Raw genomic sequence first — 20,455 nt, 5'->3', positions numbered from 1 at the left:
CCTCCTTGGTATCATATCCAAACTGACGAAGGAAATGAACAGTGGGCAAGAAGGGATACCTGAGAAGGATCAGGCTGAGACTGTGTCCCATTGCTATAAAATAAGCAAGGAGAGGAGCTGCTAGTCTTTATACATGTAATGTGTGTGTAGAAAGCACAGAAAAATGCACAAGCTATAAACATGATGGAGTCATGGGTATAACATGGCTGAAACAGCAATGTTGCCATGCAGTTTTAGTGGGAGGTGTTAAATTCAGCTCAATAGTGGACACAGGCCTTAGAGTCACCAGGCCTGAAACAATTTTTAAAGATGGGATTTTCCAAGAGCAATGTCTCAGTCTACAGCTGCTCTCCCTAGAGTCACCCACAATGAGAATGGATTTAAGTCAGCCCCAAACTCTAATAATAACATCCCTCCTCCTCCCTGCTACTCTCCAATCGACAGCCCCTATGAGGACACAAACCATCTTCTGATGGCTCAGGCATCTTCCGTTCTTTACAAACTGCATCAGACTTGTCAGTCCCAGGCACACTTTCTTCCATTCCTAGAGCTGTACAGCTAAAAAAGAAAGACAAAGAAGCTAGGTTCTCTCAAGGAAGCTTGTTGTGCCTCCTACACTTATGCAGAGCAGTACTTTCTGTTATAAAACACGACATTTCTCCACAGCTAAGAACCTCAGATACTTGATTTTTGGCTCAGCAGTTGTTGTCACTGCTCTCTCTTGTTCTCCTCTAAGGAGAATTCAAGCTTCAGCCTGACAATGCCTTCATCACTGCACAGCCAATGCTGATGCTCTGTGTGCTCTACAAGCAGTCTGGAACACCCCACTGAGAAATGCTTTTGCCCAAGCTTCTCCCTGCCTTCTGGCTTACTCTTGTTCTCCTCTAAGGAGAATTCAAGCTTCACCCCACTGAGAAACGCTTTTGCCCAAGCTTTTTTCTCCCTGCCTTTTGGCTTGGTGTGGTCCATTTAGAACACCCAAGTACTTACTTGGTCCAGGATTTACACTCGTCAGTGGATGAAGAGACCTCTGAGAAGTAGCCTCTGGGACATGGTATGCACATTGTGTCCCTGTCTTGTTGCACTGTGTGTAGGAATTAAAAATGTCATAGATGAGTTTCTGTGGGCTCCTTCCAAGTGAGAGGAAGGTGACTATGCTCCCCATCCTCCTGCTCTACTCTCCTCCCACAATCCCTCTAAAAGCTTTCATAAAGGGTGGGGTCTTAGGTTATATTAGGGCAGCAATGACAGTCCCATGTAAGCCCTGGAAAGTCTCACCTGAGCACTCCTCTACATGATCAAAATGAGAAATGACCAGGAGCCATTTGTGTTATTTATTGAAAAATAACACACAGCTGTTATATCCTTCCCCTTCTATTTATTCCCTCATGATGATGCTGTGCCACAGACAGTGACGCTGACTGGTATTGTCACTTCTGTGAAGCCACAGTAAACAAAATGCTGCATCAGGATTTGTTACGCTGGAGAAAAAACAGCAACTCCCCTCCAGACACATGAAATGAAGCATTTCTTCCTCCATTTCTCTATTATTTGCTGCTTTTTTGGGGTTCCTTATGCCTGGTGCAGCTGTTCCCAGTGTTCACTCTGAACTTAACTGTCTGTTTTCCACCCACAAAACACCTGCATCTGGTTTTAATTAGACTTGAATTAAACGTCTCTCATAAACCTTTGCACTACTAGCCATCCAAAACAGAATACAGGAGCTACCTGAAAAGTGCTAATCAGTTTTAACTTGTTTGTAACATTGAAAAGTGGCAAAGCAAAGTCATTGCACAAAACCAGATGGCAAATCTGACCTCAGGAACACCCCCAAAAGAGTGCTACTCTGAATACAGGAGCAACGCATGACCTAGTGACTCACAGTCAGACACCTCAGCAAACATTAGAAATGTACTGGACACCTTGTAATTACTGCCACGTCCACGTGACAACTTGCAGAAGTCACTTGATCCAAGATACTATTTAAACTATGGAGGCAGGAGCCTTCAAAATGTGCATATAGTCCAGGAGGATTATATGCAGCAGTAATGACAACTCAGACATGCATCTTCTGTTGACATTCACTTGACAGACACTTCTGAGAGTCTAAAGAACCCATTAGTGTCACAACCCACACAATGCTGGCCTCATCCAGTAGGCCTGAGCGGGACATTTCACTTTGTACATCCCATGTCTGTCTCTTACTGGGAGGCTTGACTCCGAGTCCAGGAGCACACATGGTATTTCGCTGGCAGCAGTCGCAGTCCTCGCTCCAGTGGTAGCCCATCGTACAAGCACACTGCCGCTGGAACGTGCTGTTCCCTGGGTTCACTTCTCTCAAGGCCTTCCCTGAAAGAGAAAGCAGATGAGAGTAAAAATCTCTCTGATAACAAGCCTCAAGTTTCTGAACCTCCTGTTCTATCTACTTGCTTTGCTTGAATGGCAGATGCAAAACCATTCATGTTAGAGGAAATGGTGTCTTTCCGGAAGCACGGGACACCCTTGATCAGCACGGGGCTCCTCACCCACTGCACTTCTAAACAATACATTTCCTGATGGCTTTTGTAGAAAATAAACACAGCATTTGCAAGTGTGAGACAAACACATCAGGGGAAGTGAATGCAGAGTGTGCTGGGCAAAAGGACAACTTCTACAATCAGCTCACAGGGGTGAATGGCCCCAGTGACGATAATCACTATCAGCAGCACTGAGACTTCAGTCATGCTGCTTGGCACAGGAGAGGATCTCTGCTGTCTGGGGACCTCCCTCTCTGCCAGGCTCTTCTGCAAGCTCAGCCTTCAGTGTTGGGCACCTGAACACAGCAACTTCCCTAGATCCACTCTCCCATCATCATGCCTCACTAATTTGGATTGAAAGGTTTTGCAGTACGAACAGCTCACCTTGATCACATATTTTATGTAGTAAGCATTTATCTTCTTCGTTCCAGACATCCATATACTCGTTTGGGCCACATGGCAGACACACACTATCAGAAGTTGCAGTGCATCTAGCAGACAAATACTTCCCTGTGATTGAGAAAAGGACAAATAGGTCGTCTGGAAGCTGTAAAGCAGCTGTCTAAGGAGGTTAGAGAAAAATAAGAGATTGGCTGCTAACACTGCTGTTGACAATCATTTCTTCCTGCACCTTTTTAGTTTGTCATCCTGGTCCCCATTTAGTGTGGCACTGAAACATCTGCAAAGTGGACAGCCTGGGAGCACAAGAATGGAGCTCCTTTCTGTCTCCCGCACTGGTTAAGTGCTATCCCAACAAAACAGCTGCTGTGGCCTTTGCTGAGGCCAGCAGGACCACTCCTGCCCTAGGAAGGCACTTGAGATCAGGCACCTGCAGGGCACGTGCCAGTCCAGCAGCAGTCAGGAGAGCTGGCTGCCTCACCCCAGAGCAGCTGCTGAGGAGCCTCTCAGCCTCACAGCCCAGGCAGTGCTCACATACCTGGCTCACACTTCCTGCAGCACCGGCCAGAGTGCTCATAGTGTTGTTCGCTCTCACACGACGGAGTGATTTGTAGTGACAGCTGGAGCAGGGAAGGAAAGAGAGGACATGAGAACCAATGTGCTTGGAGAGCTCCAGACCTACCCAGTCCCAGTGCTGGCAGAGAAGGAAGATGTTCTGTCTCTGTCTCTTGTGGATAGCCAAGCAATAAAACTTACCCCACATTTGTGACTTCAGAGGTGCTTTGTAGACATGCTGAGAGCATGTACTTGATAATGTACACATAGGGACTTTTAATAGAGCCAGGTGACAAATAAATAATCCATCTTGCAATTTGTCATGAAGTTTTGGCCTGCTACACAACCTTTTCTTACAATTCTCTTTTATTTAAAATCTATGACTTCAAAACAATTGTAAAGGCAAAAAAAAGGCATAGAGATACCTCTGTAGTCTCTTCCACAGAAATTACCTCAGATCAAGACCTGGGAAACTGCCAGTTTTAATGCAGAGCATTAAGCAAACAAACAAAGTGAATGATTTATATTCCTGAAAGAGAAGTTCCCAGCTTCCCACTGGGATACAAAATGCTCCTGGCTAGTCCCATAAAATACTGGGCTTAAATTTTGCAGCTTTTTATGGCTCCCACTGTGTCCTGCAAAGGTGGTCTCATGGAACTGAGGCAGCCATCCAGAAAGGTGATGCAATCACCCAAACCAAAACCAACACAAATCTACACAAAGCACCCCCTCTCCCTGCCACCCACCTGAAATGGATTCATGACAGAGCATCTGCAAAGTGGGCAGCAGAGTTGCCTCTGGCCCTCATGGGCCTTTGCACTCCCTCCCAGCTCTCAGCTGCCTGTGCACACAGTGGTCCCACGCAGAGCCCAGGCTTGAGGGCATGGCTTGTGCTGGGGATGCTGGCCAGCCAAGCATTGTGCCCAGCCCTTCACTGACCCTGCTTTGGCAGCCCAGAGTCCTCAAGGCAAACTCAACACCTCACAGTAGTTGATCTTGAAATTAAATAAGGTGATTCAAGATCGAGTCCATGGCATGGAATTCTTCACTCTTGGATAAAGCCATGAAAACTGCATTAACTCGGACAAAGCTGCAATAAAGCTTCTTCTTCTGGTTAAAGGGAGCTTTTGCCATCTAAGAGCACATGACAACCCTATGCCTGCTGGTGCTGGTTCCCATTCCTCTATTTAGCATTCTCCCCTTGTTTCCTCCAAGTCTTTACATCTTCTTCTCTCTCCTTTTCTAGTTTAAGCAATAGCAACCTCTTTAAAAAAAATAGCACCTTGCCTTCCCTAAGCACCTTGCCCTCTTCTATTGCCGGGAAGGGTCTTGTATATTTAAGAGAACCAAAAAAGATTGATTTTTTTTTTAAACACCACCTTCTGGCTTGGAGTTTGAGCTCTGGATTGGTGCATGACTTGTGTTTATCAAAACTACGCTAGCTGTGTCTGGAACAGAAAAAGTAGCACAAGTCAGAGGTCTTGAGTTCTTGTATTTTTGCATACAAGGGTATAAACAACTTACAAGCTTTTTTTTTTATCATCACAACAACCCCGGGTCAAATTAAGAGTCTAGTCTTGTGCTGTCTCATTGTTTCCTTGTCTCTTGCTTTGCATTCATCAGAAGTACCTTTCCTGCAGTTAGATAATGCCTTTTTGGAACAAACACTGCATTCCCTGTTTACATGGCACCTCCAAGGAGGGGCACAGGAAAACAGGCAGCGCTGGTGAGGAAAGAGGCAATCTAGGAAAAGGAAAGTTGGCCCAGCCTGGCAGGTGAACAGTGACGCAGCTCAGTGACCCCTATACTTGAAAGAGCTCGTTTTCTGTAACACACTTCAGGCTAAAACACTGAGATGGCCAGCAAAGGGCTGAGGTGATGATGTGGAACCAAGCACAGAGAGTGTCTTGAGCAATTGATTCTCTACCCAGCCATCCACAAAGGTAACAATCGTGGTGAGACCAAAAGCAGTCTCAGCCACTCGCTTTTTGTTACAGAATATCCTCTTCTTCCTCCCTTGCCCCTGTTTAATAGTTCCTCTTTAGACAAAACGACTAAAAAAATTACTGAAGTGTCAAACAAGGGCAAAGTCATCCTTTTTGCGGAAGGATATGCAAATCTGCTAAGGAGCATTCAGCTAAAGGGTCTGGAGTAATTTCTGAGAATTACAACTCAGCCTGAGGAGAAGCAGCAGGGCCCTGGAACCAAGGTGAAGGGAGCAGGCTAATTGCTCAGCCACCTGCTGGACATCATTTCATACCACCAGGCTTTACGACACGATGAGGGCTATTGTTATGGAATAGGTCACAGCTGCATTAACTTGTGCTCTGTGTCAATAAGCAGCCTCTTCTGTGTCTGTGTCCTTCCCCTTTTCACACAAGCCAAGGCATTCAGAAAGCTGCAATATTCCCTCTTTTGATTTATGCCCAATGGTGCAAAGACAAGACTCATGGGGCTAACCCTCAGGTGAAGGTGAGGGATTCTGGCCTGGTATGGACTGGTTGGACCTGCCAAGCACGAAAGCTGGGGCAAGAGTGGACAGGAAGGGAAACCAAAGCAACCTGGAATTTTCTTATGGTGGGAGCCAAACTCAAGACTTTTTGCTAACACAGCTCTGTTGATGTCAGGCTATCCCATGTTAATCCCTCTGCCAGGCAGATGTATCTGTCTCAAACTGTACATTAACTTCCTTTGGAGGATGGGAAGTACTTGTGCCGCTGGCAGCACGATGACCTGATGCTTCACCATCACCAGCACATTCCTGCCAATGTGTCCTTCTGAGACAGGGAAGTGCAATTCATTTGCAGATGAGGAACTTGTACCAGGAGGCCATCTGGCTTTGCAGAGGTGACAGGAAACCAAACCAAGTCTCCCAAGGCCCAAGTCTGCTCCGTTACCCCTGGAACATCCTTCCTCTCCTCGGATGCTGGCCTGTGTGTCAGAGTGATTTGGACACCACCAAGCTCTTATCTAGAGAGAGAAAGTGCCAACTTCCTCTGAAGTGCTTAGATGAGATTACACCCAGCCTGGTCATTCCTTTAATGGTCTCGCTATTGATGAAGCTGCTCATTAAACCCCACCACCATGTGCAAATAAGTGCTTCAGAGAGCTCTAGGTATCCTGTGCAAGTTTAATTTGTCATTTCAAAAGTGTGCAAAGCACCCAGATTTGCACCAGTTCCTAAAAAACCAGGCAGCTTTCCATTTGATCAGTGTTACTTCAAAGCAAGTATATCTGACAGGGGAAGATGCCAGGGGAAAAAGAAATACCTTCTCCAGGCTTGGTAGATCCAGTTTGGTAAAGCACACCAACACCTGCTTACCTTTAAGCACATGATTACCACAATGGACTTCTTTGGAGAAACAGGCATGCTTACATCAAGGTTTGCAGAAAGATTTTGTTTTGGTGTTGAGTAGAGGCAGACTTTTTAGCTTTGGGTTTTTTCTTGCTTATTTGTTGAAAAGGACACTAAGCAAGAGTGTGCTTGTGCTTTTAGGGTTGGAGAACATCGATGACAGCACTACAAAGCAACACTGTGTTACTCACACCTTAAAAAAACACACACACAGGTGCTTCTGAAGGGGAGAACCAGCAGCATTAAGACTCATCTCCTCAGGCTTAAGGAAATATTTCTTCTTTGTGCCCTTGAGCAATCAGAGGGCAGCAGAAGCTCTGTGTCATGGATGCTAAAATTACTCTTCTTGCTCTTCACATTTCAGAAAAGATAGAGTTGCATGGGCCTCTTTCCTTTAAAAGAAAAAAATCTGGAAGAACAAGGTCGGGGGTTTCCACAATCTTTTTCCCATGACACTTTTGAACAAGAACCTGAGGCCTCAATGAGGATTGCTCATTAGTGATAATCTGTTTTGAAAAAAATGAGATGCAAAGAGACACGTCAAGGGATAACTATCTTTTAAGACAACACCTTGATCAGTGCAGTTGTTTCTGGAGAGTATTCAAGTAGTCTGTCATCATTTCACTGAGTAAACCACATTTTTTTTTCTCCATTTATTATTACAGCATCAATGTACCTATGGGAAAGACAACTTTGGTCTGTCCTGCCTTACACACACCGCTTCTTTATACTTTGGAGCCACTTGCTTTTGAGGTCCTTAGACTTGCCTACCACAAAACTGAAAAAAAATCTGTGGATTTGGGGCTTTATTAGTCTTTGTCAACGGGAGTGAGCTTTGAGCAATGTTTCCTGAACTGAAGTAGCCCCTGCAAGCACAGTTAAGAGGGCTTCTGCAGTCATCTGCTGCTGCTTCTTCAAATATGAGCCACTGCCTCTCACCTCACAGGTACCAGCTGTGCCCACAGCTTTTCAGCCCCCTACATGCTTTGGGTCAGCAGTACAGCTAACCAGACCCCAGATTTCTTCAGCCCATTGCCAGTTTCAGAGGCTTGCCTAAAAAATTACTTAAGAGTAAAAATAGAATCTGGTTCTCGATGGGTGCTGCTGTGGCTGGTGCTCCCAGGCATTCTCTTGAGGCACATAACAGTAACAACTCTGGAAAATTTTACAGTTGTGGGTGTACAAGGGGAAAGAGGAGTTCTGTGTTAAAGACTTAATCATAATCACGTTGCATGCAACAGTTCCTTCACGGACAGTCTTCACTGCTGATAAAAATTAAATCAAAGCAGCACCCAAGTCACAGTTTTGCAATTCCAGTTATTTGCTTTCAGGCCTGTAATTCATCACAAAAATCTTAGATTGTGAATGAAATGCTTTTGGTGATGTCAACTTTCCAGTGACCAGTAAACCACATCACAGAACTACCACCACGTGGTAAAATAGAGCCGGGAAATGGCAACAGCTTAAACTAAATATTATTTCACTTTTAAAAATAGGTCCTTAAAACCCTGCTACAGCCTGAATGCCTGAAGAGACCAGAAAGAGCATAAGGGATAAAATCAATAATGAAGGGGTAAAGAGAAAACTGTAACGTGCGGCCAGGACTTGGGCAAATGGTGGCAAAAGTTCTGTCCTGCCTATTCCCCTTGTCCTTCTGTTCCAGCGTGCAGCCAAAAGCAAACACCTGAGCAACTGGTGCTGCTCCACTGGTAGGAAGGAGCATTCCTCAATCTCAAACCCACCAGAGCTATTTCTGGCCAGCAGCTACGCAAAGGAGAAGTGCTGCACTGATGGCTCTCACGGTGGGGTGGGGGCAGGCAGACAGGAACCTCAGGTATATCAGATATATCAGATGGGAGGCCATGGGGGTGGGAGACAGCAGGACTGAAACAGAGACTGACTGAAGCTGTGAATCAGCCAGCCTGCTTCTACGGCCTGAAGACTTGCCATCACGTGCGCCACATTTGTCATTCAGAGACAAAGTCACCTCCACACCGCAGCCAGAGGGGCACACTTAACATTTTCACTGCCTGGGCAGTCAGTAGTGCCTGCACATTGCCTGCACATTGCTGCAAAACCTCATGCTTTAACCTACGTGTACCCACAGCTGCAGCAATTCAAAGACTAACAGCTACTAGGTAGAATACTCTGAAGGTGAATCACAGACTGAGAATCCAAAAGCTAACCAAACCAAAATATTTAACAAAAAGGCTTGACAGAAAGACCAACAGTCCATAACAAGCATAAATAAAGGCTGCAGAATAATGACATTATCAAAGCTAATACCTAGATGTGCTTGTGGTAAGGCCTGCAGAGGCAAATCTCTTCTAGATTGAACAGGTGTGAGAGCAGTGCTCCAAAGGAAAGTTTAGTAGCCTTACCACTCCAGGTACTGTCTCAATGACTCATCATGAGTAACTCTACACCCATTCATACTTAATTAAAAAAATTTAAAAAAAAACAGTAAAGCTACAATGATTTAGGGGGAGCACGCTCCTCTTGATTTTAGTTCAGCAGATCATTTTTCTATGCTTCAACAGCTGAAGCTGAGTCTTAATGAAAAAATGACCATGACAGATCTCTTGGGCTGGGTGCCAGATTAGGAGTCTAATGTGGACTTTCTATACTTAAAATCTGTATATTTATGTACCATTTCCTTCCAGCACGTCCTCAGAGTGGAACATAACATGTTAATCTCTTATTATGTGAGGCGAGATCCCACAACCCTAGCTGAGGTGCTGGGCAGAATGAAAAAGCTTCTAGAAGAGAGGAAGCTTGCTTTCACCACCTGATGCTCTGCTCTGGCTTCCTTCTCCTGGATTTTAGCATTGTCCATGGAACAATTGATGAATACGCTGCAGGCAGAAACATGAAGGGCAGAGGTGGGGCTGCAGCCCTTGCTTTGGGATGATGGCTGTCTGGGGGGGATGTGTGTAACACCCACAGACCGTTCTGCTTCAGTGTGAGTTAGAGGCCTCTATCTGCACCTTCTCCGTTGTGAAGGAATTGCTGTCTTCATTAAAGAGCTCAGGACTGGCCTGAGAATTGGTTAATTCACTCTTTAGGTGTCAGTCATGAGGAACCAGCTCTGCCGGTGGCTGCGGCCAGTAATGTCTATGGAAATATTCTTCCCTGATTGGAAGAGGCCCTGGCTGTTTTCCATAAGCAGGCTGTTTTACAACATGTGGTGTTGCAGGGGAGAGCTTTTCTTCCTGTGAGATCAGATTCAAGGAACCATCTCATCCTTGCTACCAAACAATGCAAAGTTACTAGAGCATATGTTGCTCCTAAGGCAAAACTCTTCACTGTGGCAAAATAATACACTCAAAATAGATTTTCTTGTGTGCTACATAAGCAATTTTAGGATTTCATATGAACCTAGTTGCACATTTTTCCCTATCTCTATTTCTGCATTCCAGATTAATGGGTTGCCTAACAAAACTTCACAGTATTTTTATTTCCATACAAGATTCTTTTCTTTTCCCTCCACTTTGACCACTGACTAAATATATTCTGTGTCCATCTGCAGTCACAAATGTTGTTCTTCGCCATTCTTGAACAGACCCTATATACTTTTTTTTCTTTTGGAGTAGCCACAAAGTGGTGAGGGTGAATGACCTCATTTTTTTTTCCCCTCCTTGGCTCATTGGCTGTTGCAGGGTGGATTAAACCGGCCAGCTTTGCTCTTTTACCAAAACACAGCCTTTTCTGGTCTCTTTTATCTAGATTTTAAGTGGGGAGGCAGCCAGAGGGTTCTGCAGAGGCCGAGAAGTAACCCTGGGTCTCAGCTCTCTCTGCCTGCCCACTATGCTGCCATTCCCTGCCAGAGCCCCTGCTCCACCCACTCCTCTGGGAATGCTGCAGGGAGGCAGCACAAACACATCTGGCCAAGTGGTGTGGGGAATGTGCCTCTGCCGTGGGGATGCTGCTGGGGTCTTGGGCAAGACCCAGGAAGAGCCGGAAGAAGATCCAGAGAACAAGGGTGAGGGTTGGATGCTGCAGCCTACACCATGGCATCCAGCCAGGGCAATGCATCCACTCCCTTCCTGGGCCTGCGTGGGCAGACCTCCCTGTGACTTTGGTGAGAAACAGATGGGGCGCTATCCCAAGGTGATTAATGACTCTTTGGCTTCGTTTGCAGCCATGACATCCTGGGCACTGCACAAACACCAAAGAAAGCCATGCCCAGAGAACTCACACCCTGAGAAGGCAAACAAAAGAGGTAACCAACAGCAGCCCTTCACAAAGCAGCTGAGGTGGCTACACAGGTATGAGACACAAACCAGGATGTCCTGGAGTGCCAGGGTGATGTCAGCATTGCTCCTGCTGTGCAGTGCTGAGCCCTCCAGAAGGTACCCCATCACAAATATGATGGCACACTGCGGTGACACACAGACAGGGACAAATCAGGAAACCTGCCTTCCCGAGTGCCGAAGCACACCACGTCTGCTCTCCCAGGGCAGACACAACAGCAGGCTGCCCTGAGTGCCAGTGCAGCCAGATTCCCACCTGCAGCCCACCTTGTGACTTCCAGCCATTGCTGCTTGTGGAGTTTTTCTTCTACTACATGAACTTTGGACCATTTTCAAAGAAAAGTCATAAAAAGGGGCAAGTTCTTGCAGGCAGGCTATTGTGTCGCACAGACCAAGGCCTACTCAAGTCCAGAGTACAACCTGGTTAAACATCACTTAATTTTTATCTTGCATTTACAACACACAAATATTTGCCTTTGCGTTTTCCATCAGCAATAATAAGCCATTCTCAGACCAGCTGCTTCTCCATGCAAGCAACGCCAGCCAAGGCATCCTTAAAAACAGGGGTGTCTGGCTGCAGCACAAGCCAGTGCTGCCTTGCAAGCTGAGTTTCCATGGAAAGCAAGGGGACAGTCTATGCAAGGAGCAGAGCTGCAGCTGATGGCATGATGAACCAGCTATCTCTGTTTCCCTCTTCCCTCTTGTGTAAGCTCAACCAGCTCCCAAAGCAACCATCTCCTCCAAGTGTCCTGCAGCCTTTGCTGCAGAGCAGCCCCTTGCAGCACAGGGCACAGGACGGAGGGGGATCTGAATTCTGTGATAACAGCATGTGGTGGCAGGAACCCTCCTGGCTCTGGTCACCACAAAGACTTCCTGGAGACCTGGTCATACAGAGAGGAAGTGGGCAGGGAGAAGCAGGAGGACAGCCTTGCAGCAAGCACTGCCTTTTCCCTGCATCTGCACATGTACCTAGTACAGGACAGCCTTTCACCACTTGAACTCCTAGGGACAGATGGATAAGCCTAGCAAAGGGACTCAAGTATGATTCCTCTAAATAGTGTCAAGGATGTATTAAATAGTGTTAAGTGACACTGGAGGGCACCACTTTGAGGTTTTCATGATTCTGTGTGTAGTTACACATTCATCCCTTTTACCATCTGTACTGGGTCTTGCCCAGCTGTCAAGTTACATCCACTTTTCAGAACTTGAGGGTAATAGACAGTAATGGGCAACAGAAACAAAAAAAGATCCTTAGGGATGCAGTAATCTCTCTGCTTGAGCTGTTTCTTTTGGTTTTTTTTTTTCCTTCTGGCACAGTATGAAGAAAGCCCTGTGACCTAGATGACATTGGTCAATACCCTTGAGATGTCTGATAAGCTTTGAATTCTACCAATTTGTGAAATGTGGCAAAGGTTTGTTTTGGTCCTGTTGGTGAGAAAGAAGAAATTACATCAGGCAGATGATGCTTAACATGAAAGGAGAAGTGGGACAGATCTCTTAAATTGTGGTTTGATGTAGTTTTACATACATTATATTTTGTTGATATGAGGTGCTGTGAGATTTTTTCACATGTTCTGGGCGAAACTGCAAAACAGTGGAAGGCTTGCCAGTGTTCCTCGCGGGAACCATTGCTGCAAGGGAATTTTTACAAACTAACAAGTTGAATTACAGTAGCTTTGAAGCCCATGCTGAGGCCCAGGAGTTAAGATTAGATATTGTAGAACTTTTGCTCTACTGAATGATTCCTTTGATCCTGATCAGAGTGGGAATGATGAAGCAGGAGAGCTCACGGTGTAATACAGTACAGTCGCTGTTACGCTCTTTTTTCCCCTCTCTCATCATACAGACTGTGTATTTTAGGAAGCTAGAGAAAAATCTATATTTTGGCCAAAACTTTTCTATATTGTAAAGAATTCCAAATGCTTGCAATGAGCAAACTTTATCTATGAAGTAGATGTTACAGGGTAGTAGAAGGACCCATTCCATGCCACACAAGGGGAGATGAATCTGTGGTGCAACTGATTTATTGCACGTTTGCAAATGCACATTCTCAGAGACTTTGACTCCCATCTAATAGCAACACTGGTGTTAAGCAAAGGACTGTGACTATTCTGCACAAAGAAGCTGAGCAATCATGCCCAGAGAGCAAAATACCTCTGACAGGTGCCCAAAACAAATCACTTGGAAAGATCATTTTGTGGATGAAGATAAGTAGGGCTGAGCTCTGTTCCCAGAAGTTCTGCTCCATGCCTGGTGTGTGACCTAGAGCAAGTCACGAATTCTCTGTTCCCATTTCCTCTTTGGTGAAAATTATGACAATGATCATGTCAATTCTCAGCAGAATTATGAGTGAGTATGCAATAACTTACATTTCCAAATGCTTTTCACTCTTTGCAGGAAATACAGTGCAAATATCACCGTTCAAGCATTATTCCACCCTATTAACCAGTCTAAACTAACACAAATGTATCAGAAAAACCTCAACCCTCCCACAGGTTTTCCCACATTTGTTCCATCAGAAAGCAACACTCTTCTAAGAAACCACTGCTCAAATCAGTCAGACAAAGGAAAAACTGAAAGGCTGTAACAAAGCAGCACCTCTCTAAGCTTGCCTTTCACATTCTTGTAGGTTCTGCTCACTCTTGAAGGCAGAATATTAAATTAATGGGCTCTTTGACAAATTATGTTTTATCCTTATCTTTACGCTACAGCTTTCCTGAAGCTTCCTACAGTTTTGTGCTGCTACTTGTCCAAAGCAACGGCGATGCAAAGTTGCGCCCTGTACAAACACAGAATTAAGCACGTGTTGGAGGCAGTGGAAAGACTTTACACATCAGCCCAAAATAAATACAAGTTCCTTGTTCTGTGTCCTGTGAAAGGCTATGAATCAAGAGGTGAGAAATGATGAGGAGCTCTGGTTCCCACATCACGGTACCTGAAACATGCCAGAAGCTATACCATGGAAATCTGAATTTCCAAGGTTTGGTCAAAAGCTGAGCCAGTTCCAGGCAATGAGGATATTCCAAAGGGAAAAACTGCACTAAACCCAAATGGCTCCAGAAGGAAGCAGGCATGTAATGGTTAGCGATGTGATGTGAAGTAAAGGTACGAAGAGCACTGAGGTCTGTTCTTCTTGCTGCATTGATCAGTCCTGAGCACCAGAACAGGAAAAAAGAGAGACATGGAGAATACTGAGGGACAGGGAAAACCCTCTGAAAGCTGTGATGTACAAGTCACTTTTGAAATTTTCAGGCTCATTCACATACATATGGAGGACACCTGGAAAGCAGCGACTTGAGAGAAGCCTGAGAGTGAGGGTGGACAAAACGAAACGTATGTTTTACAGGGGAAAAAAAGGCCTGTGTGGTTTTAGGCAACATATTTAGGATCAGGGATCCAAAGGAAAGGCTCTCAGGACTGTGTGGTCAGACATGAAATTGTAAGCTGTAGACTGCAGAGGGCTTTCTGTTTTGGTTTGGGTTTTTATCTTTTTTTTTCCTTGAAGTTGCACCTTGCTTTCAGGGAACCCAGCCATGGCCCAGTTACATCCCCATGTTGAGGGAAGCACTTTAAGTTACATAACTTATCAAGAACAATGACACACAGAAAAATACCAGAAGTTCAGATGAAATAAATACAAGTGGTAGCGAGGCTGCCAAACATTGATTAATGGAGGAAATAAAGTGCAAATAAAGGGTAGCATGGTTTTTGTAAATCCTGCCTGTCTAGAAGGGTCTAAACAACCACAGGGAGAAGGATAATTTTTAAGCTGTATAATTAGAAAGAGCAAAACAAGCTTCTGCCGATGTAAACTGCTGGAGGAAACGCGATGTGCGCCATTGACAAGGCTGAGCAAGAGCTGGCTGTAGGAAAATGGTCTTTCCGACAGCAGGGGAAGACCGGCCGCGATCCCAAGCGCACCACGCTGACCAGCAGCCACCTGGCACCGCACAGAGCTGCGACCGGAGCACGCTGTGTTTGCAAACAACCGCAGAGCCAAACCTCGCTCACATCTTCCCCCGTCAGAGGAAAGGGCTGCCCTCTGGGGCGGCTGACCTGGCTCCGGGCTCGGGTTCCCGGCTCTGCCATGGAAGCACATCAAGCTCCGGGCGAGTTACGCGGCCGCTCGGAGCCTCAGCCCCTCCACTCGCGGAGCTGGGGTCACAAGGCCGTCCCGGGGCTGCCAGCATTCGGGACGGCGGGATGGCCAGAGCGTGAGGGGACTCGTCCCGGTGGGGAAGCTGGAAAGCTGAACCTGGGCTGCCAAAACCCCGCGTCCCATGCCTGAGGGACAAGTGTGCCCACGCTCTCTCGAATAAATCTGTTCGGTAGGGTGGAGTCTGCCTTATTTTTACTCTACATGCAAATTATATCCCTCAACAACCTCACTGCAAATATTTTCTGGTTTCTCGCACCCTGCCCTGGGCAGAAGCAGGCTGTTTTCCCTGCAGATCCCCTGGCTTCCTTTGCAACTTTGGGTTTGGACAACTCTGATTTTACAGAAGCGAGAGAAACTTATGAGTTGCTGGGATAAAAACAAAACCAAAACCCAAACAAGCAGAGCGGGGGGCAAGGCAGGCGAAGCTGCTCTGCCCAGCCCCGCGGGATGCCGCGGGCTCCCACCTCGCCGATCGCCCGGAGCAGCGGGACGAGCGATCCAACCCAGCGGGCGGGACGCGGCACCCACCGCCCCCTCCGCCGGCTCCCAGCCTTACCTGCTCGCCAGCGGCAGCGAGGCTCAGGAGAAGGAGCCAGCAGCCTGACGGGACGGGCATGTCTGGGTGCGCGCCTCTGCCTCCTCCCGTGGCTCCTTTTCCTGCCACCGAAGGGAAACTAGATCCTTCCAGCCAAGCCCCCGCGCCCGGGCAGCGCAGCGAGGCGCATTTGAGCTGACTACTTCTCTTTCTTCCTTTCCTTCCTCTCAGCTACACGAGGGGAGAAGAGAGAAGAAGAAAAAAAAAAAAAAAAAAAAGGCGCCTGGCTGTAGTTCCCACAGCATTTCCTCAGCCTTGACATGCAGGGCTCTTTTTTTTTTTTTTTTTTTCCTCGCTTCTTGTCCCTCCCTTTCCTTTCTCCACCCCTTTTTACAAGAAGTTTAGTCACCCTGCCCACGTCCCTCCTCCGGCCGGTGGGAATTGCATTCCCGGTCAGTCCTTCTCGGCAGCGCCGTGCACCCACCTGCCCCCGCCCCGGCGCCCTCCCGCTCCAGCCCCCGGCACCTTTCCTCGCTGTCATCTCCCCTGCAATTGCTGCCCTCTCCTCACGCCCCCGGGTGTCGCCTGTCATTGTCCGAGGACATCTTGGGCCTCGGGCAGCCTCCCACCTCGCCCCCCATCCTCCCTCAGTGTGTCCCCGGCCCTGAGGAGAGCTCCTGCCCCATCCCTTCCGCGCCCTCTCCCCTCTCGGTGCCCGTGCAACATGCGGGTGCCAGCCGCGGCCTTCTGGCGCAGCTCGAGGTCCCCCTCCCTTCCCCCTCCACGAACTTTAGCTGATGCCGGGAGCTGGCGGACGGGATTGCTGCCAAGAGGGGAAGAAAAGCGGAAGATGTGCTTTGGGAGCTCTCCCAGACCACTCCAGGCTGTGCACGGGGCCAGTCCCTGCGACCTGACTCGGAACGCTGCACGGCGGCCTCTTGACCCCCGAAAGGGCCTGCACGGCCGGCGCTGCGGCAGCGCCCTGCCGGAGCCCAGTGCCGGCACGGCCCGGCCCGGCCCGGCACGGCACCGATGGCCCTGGCCTCACACAGGGCCAGGAATGCTCTGTGGTGCGGCAGGACAGGCCCTGGCTGTTTACACAGGCTGCGGATCCAGGGGAGCTGGCCCTGTGGACGCAAAACCTTCCCTGTGCTCACATGCTGAGCAATGAGCTTGGGAGCATGCTTCTGGCTTAGGCAAAGAAGGAAGTTGCTCTTTCACTTATGTATTTAGATTTAACCCTTGACCAGGAAAAAAACTTTCTCTATGTTTTCAAATAAATAAATACATTCAAACACAAAAGATGAAGAGAATATTAAAACCTCATCCTTCCTTGGTGGTGCTGTTGTCTGATTTCTGCTCAGAGGAATGATGTCTGATTTCTGCTCAGGACAGAAACAGCTGCTGAGCTTTTTTCCTGTACTAGTGGAGGGCTTGACTGCACAGCAGCATCAAGCTATGACCTTCACCCCCAGATAGTTTCCAGGGGTCATAAAGCCTTTTTAATCTCCTTAAAGTTGCTTGACCCCCACAATGTCCTCAGCAAGGATTGGGCCCTGCCTGATCTGTGCTCAAGCAGGTCCCGATTAAGGTCCTTGTGCTCCTGCAGGTCCTGGCCTCATTCTCTGACACCACATGGCTTTTGGGCACTGGTGGCCCCTAGGTGAGTTTGATGCTCCACAGTGGGCTCAGAGCAACACTGCATGACATGCCTGGCTCAGGGCCAGCGGCTGCTCCTGATGCCCTTGCTCTTCTGGAGGTGACTGGGAAGGATCATGCTGCTGGGTTTCAGCAAGCCATCGAGCTTGCAAGTGCGGTGTCAGAGCCCTGTCACCCTGCTTGAGGAGTTAGGGTCTCACCTCACTTGGGCTGGACATGCTGCTGGTCTGGAACACAGCTGACTTGGGAGTGAGGAGTATGAGGGATGGCCACAGCAGCCAGCTTGCCTGGCAGCCAACAAATGCAAAGCAGGCTTCACTGGGGCTTTGCAAGGTAAGGTGTGACATGTGCAAAGGTGTGTGCCCAGCTGCTGGCAGTGGTGCTAGTCCTGGTTGGTCCTGGAGGGAGCCCACAGAGAGGGAGGGACAGCACTGGGCTGAGATCCTTCTGCTGGAGCCTCATCCACCCATTGCTGAAAACATGCAGCTCTGTGCCAGCCGGGATGTTTTAAAATGTTTGTGTTTATGGTACAAGGAAATGTTTCTTTTTAAACAGAACGGTCTGTGAAGTCTCTTCCCCTTTTCACATTTAGCACAACTCTAAGGCTATAGGCTGTGTTTATTTACCAGCTGCTCGTTCTAACCAGAGATTTACAAGAGCAAATTCACACTCTCACTAGCAGTTAGATGTGTTATCAGCTTGCTCTGAAGGTGTCAAGTGAAGGCTTTGAAGGCATCGCGTAAAGCCAAGCCCTGTGCAGCTCGGCGGAGCTCCAGAGCAGTCACTATTGCACATCAGCTCAATTACTTTTGCATTCTCACCCCTGATCCTGCCTGAAATATTTCTTTGGGCTGAAATTTCTCTCATTTTCTACCACTATGTGAAAACAGCCTCTTTTTGAAAGCTCAGACATTTTCCTCTGAGTTAAATTTTATGTTCCTGAGCCAAAACCCACAGAAGCCACTACTGGGTGCTTTAGAGTCTTAATTATGGATTGCAGTAGATTGTCAGAAACTAAAATGTGAATGCTATAAAATATGAACCAGGGAACGTGTAGCACTGCCAATTCTCTCACACTTATCACATATATCATTCTATGTAGCACAGATAAAACCCAAACATTTATACCAAAACTGGTTTGTCTGCCTGTTCTAGAACTTTTTTTTCTCTTACAGGACATTATTTTGTCAGCTACCTTTACAAAGCACCTGTTTTGAATAAAACCAAAATACTTGAAATATTAAGGTTACAACCTTAACGGTGACATTTGGGTGCCTCTTGTTTCTGTTCAACGCTGTGGGACACAAGCATAAACTGGACTAGCCTTTGGGAAGCTCTGATGAAAGAGGAGAGATGGAAAACCCTGTGCAGCCTTAGCGGTGTGACAGAATGAAAATAATACCTTGGACAATTCCAGGATCCCTTCTTTGGTGATGCCTGCCATGGAAAACAAACCGTGAGCTCGGCTGACCACTTAGCAGGGCTGCGGTCGGTATGGATCTCTTCTTACTTCCTTCCTAGAGAGAGAAAAGTGGGTATTACCTGCTAAATGCTATTCTAAAAGTTGCTATCTACATCAAAACTGCAATTTTGTATCTGTGTGAAAATTAAACCCCTTCAGCATCAGTGTAAAAACTCCTCTTTTACAGGAGCTTGGACAAATGGCAGCTCAGTCCCAGCCAATGCCTGAATTTGTATTCCATCTTTCCAAAAATTTCAACCCAAAAAGCAAAGGCTGGGAATGGTTTGGTGGATACACCAGGGCATCTGAGCAGCACTTGTACGCTCATGTTTATGTCCCCAGCTGTTCCTTCACTTTGTCCATGCCACTGAAATCCCCTTACCTGCACATGGACACCAACACCCTGTGATGTACCCTTTCCCCAGGAGGGAGAACCAGGAGGCTCTGTGTTAAATCCAGTGAAATGATAGAAACCTGGGTAGAGAAGCAACACTGAAAGGCAGATGGTTGCACCCTGGGAAACCTTTTCTCATGTGCAGGAAGGCTGTGAAGGCATTCCCTTGCCTCTCACACGCTGCTGAGGGATAGAGGATGAGATGAAGGGTATTGATCGATCTCGATCAATGGTTTTCTTTTAGTATGTATCCCAAAGGTTATCTGGCTGTGGACTGAATACAGGCTGTGAAAATATGAGCACCTGCCTCTCAGCAGGGGAGCAAGAAAGCAGTGCAGCGCAAAGTCAAAGCTCTAGGAAAGATCCCTCTAAATCAGGGGAATGCCCTGCGGGGCAGATGGACCACAGTGCAGCTTCTGGAGTACCAGCAATCCATGCAGAGAGTCTGCCATGGGACCAAGGAGAAAGACTGCCTTCAGCTGCCTCATCACCCACAGAGGGGAAGGAGCCCTACTGTATGATCCAGCATGTGGAGCTTTCTACACTTGGAGAAAAAAGGTAGAAAAATATCTGCACATTTTAGCACAGGAGGCTCTAGTTTTATTTAAGAACTCTAGCTATTAAAATAAATCAATTAAAAAACTAAAATCTATTTTTTACAAAAACCCCAACCATACATAAAATCATGTCATCAACTTGAAACTTTTTTCTTCCTGTGAAAGGCAAGTTTCCATAGCATTCTTTTGCCCAGTCTCCTTGAAATTTTCAATCACACAAATATTTCCCATGACAGAGCAACTATAATAAAGCTCCTTAGTCACACTGGTGTGGTTTACACAACACACCTTTTACAATCCCACAAAAATGTACCACTGCTAAATGCCTGTCTGAAAACCTCAAGTCCACAGCATTCAAAAGAAAAACGCTCCCAACCACCACTAGTACGTCAGATATTTGAAGTACGTGCAAGCAGACCCTGAGCTGATAGGTTATCACCAGCCACTGTGGCAACAGCTATGCCTGCATGCTCCAGGGAGGAAATACAAAGTCATGGTGAATTTTTAACTTGGATGTTTGTAAGATACCTGTCAACCTGTAAGACTTGAGTCATGTGTTCATCCTTGAGACAAGAGCAATACTGGCATGGCCTGGGGAGCTTGCTCTGCCC

At 47.1% G+C, this 20,455-nt stretch overlaps 1 protein-coding gene across 2 annotated transcripts in view; it reads right to left on the bottom strand.

Annotated features, from left to right (window-relative positions):
* Nucleotides 1-16,086, bottom strand: part of TNFRSF11A (TNF receptor superfamily member 11a) — a 28,170-nt gene extending 12,084 nt beyond the window's left edge. For both annotated transcript variants that reach the window (XM_039721888.1, XM_039721897.1), the window contains exons 1-6: nucleotides 15,794-16,086; nucleotides 3,454-3,535; nucleotides 2,901-3,026; nucleotides 2,206-2,349; nucleotides 991-1,084; nucleotides 464-558 (exon numbers count right to left, since the gene is read on the bottom strand). In XM_039721888.1, coding sequence (XP_039577822.1) covers nucleotides 464-558; nucleotides 991-1,084; nucleotides 2,206-2,349; nucleotides 2,901-3,026; nucleotides 3,454-3,535; nucleotides 15,794-15,853 — 601 coding nt within the window. In that variant the 5' untranslated portion in view covers nucleotides 15,854-16,086. The remainder of the gene's footprint in view (nucleotides 1-463; nucleotides 559-990; nucleotides 1,085-2,205; nucleotides 2,350-2,900; nucleotides 3,027-3,453; nucleotides 3,536-15,793) is intronic.
* Nucleotides 16,087-20,455: the final 4,369 nt, after the last annotated feature.

Source organism: Passer montanus, unplaced genomic scaffold (genome assembly GCF_014805655.1).
Source record: "Passer montanus isolate IOZ18808 unplaced genomic scaffold, ASM1480565v1 scaffold107, whole genome shotgun sequence".
Classification (NCBI taxonomy): domain Eukaryota; kingdom Metazoa; phylum Chordata; class Aves; order Passeriformes; family Passeridae; genus Passer; species Passer montanus.
The sequence above is the reverse complement of the archived record's forward strand: the minus strand, read 5'-3'. Positions and strand labels throughout refer to the sequence as shown.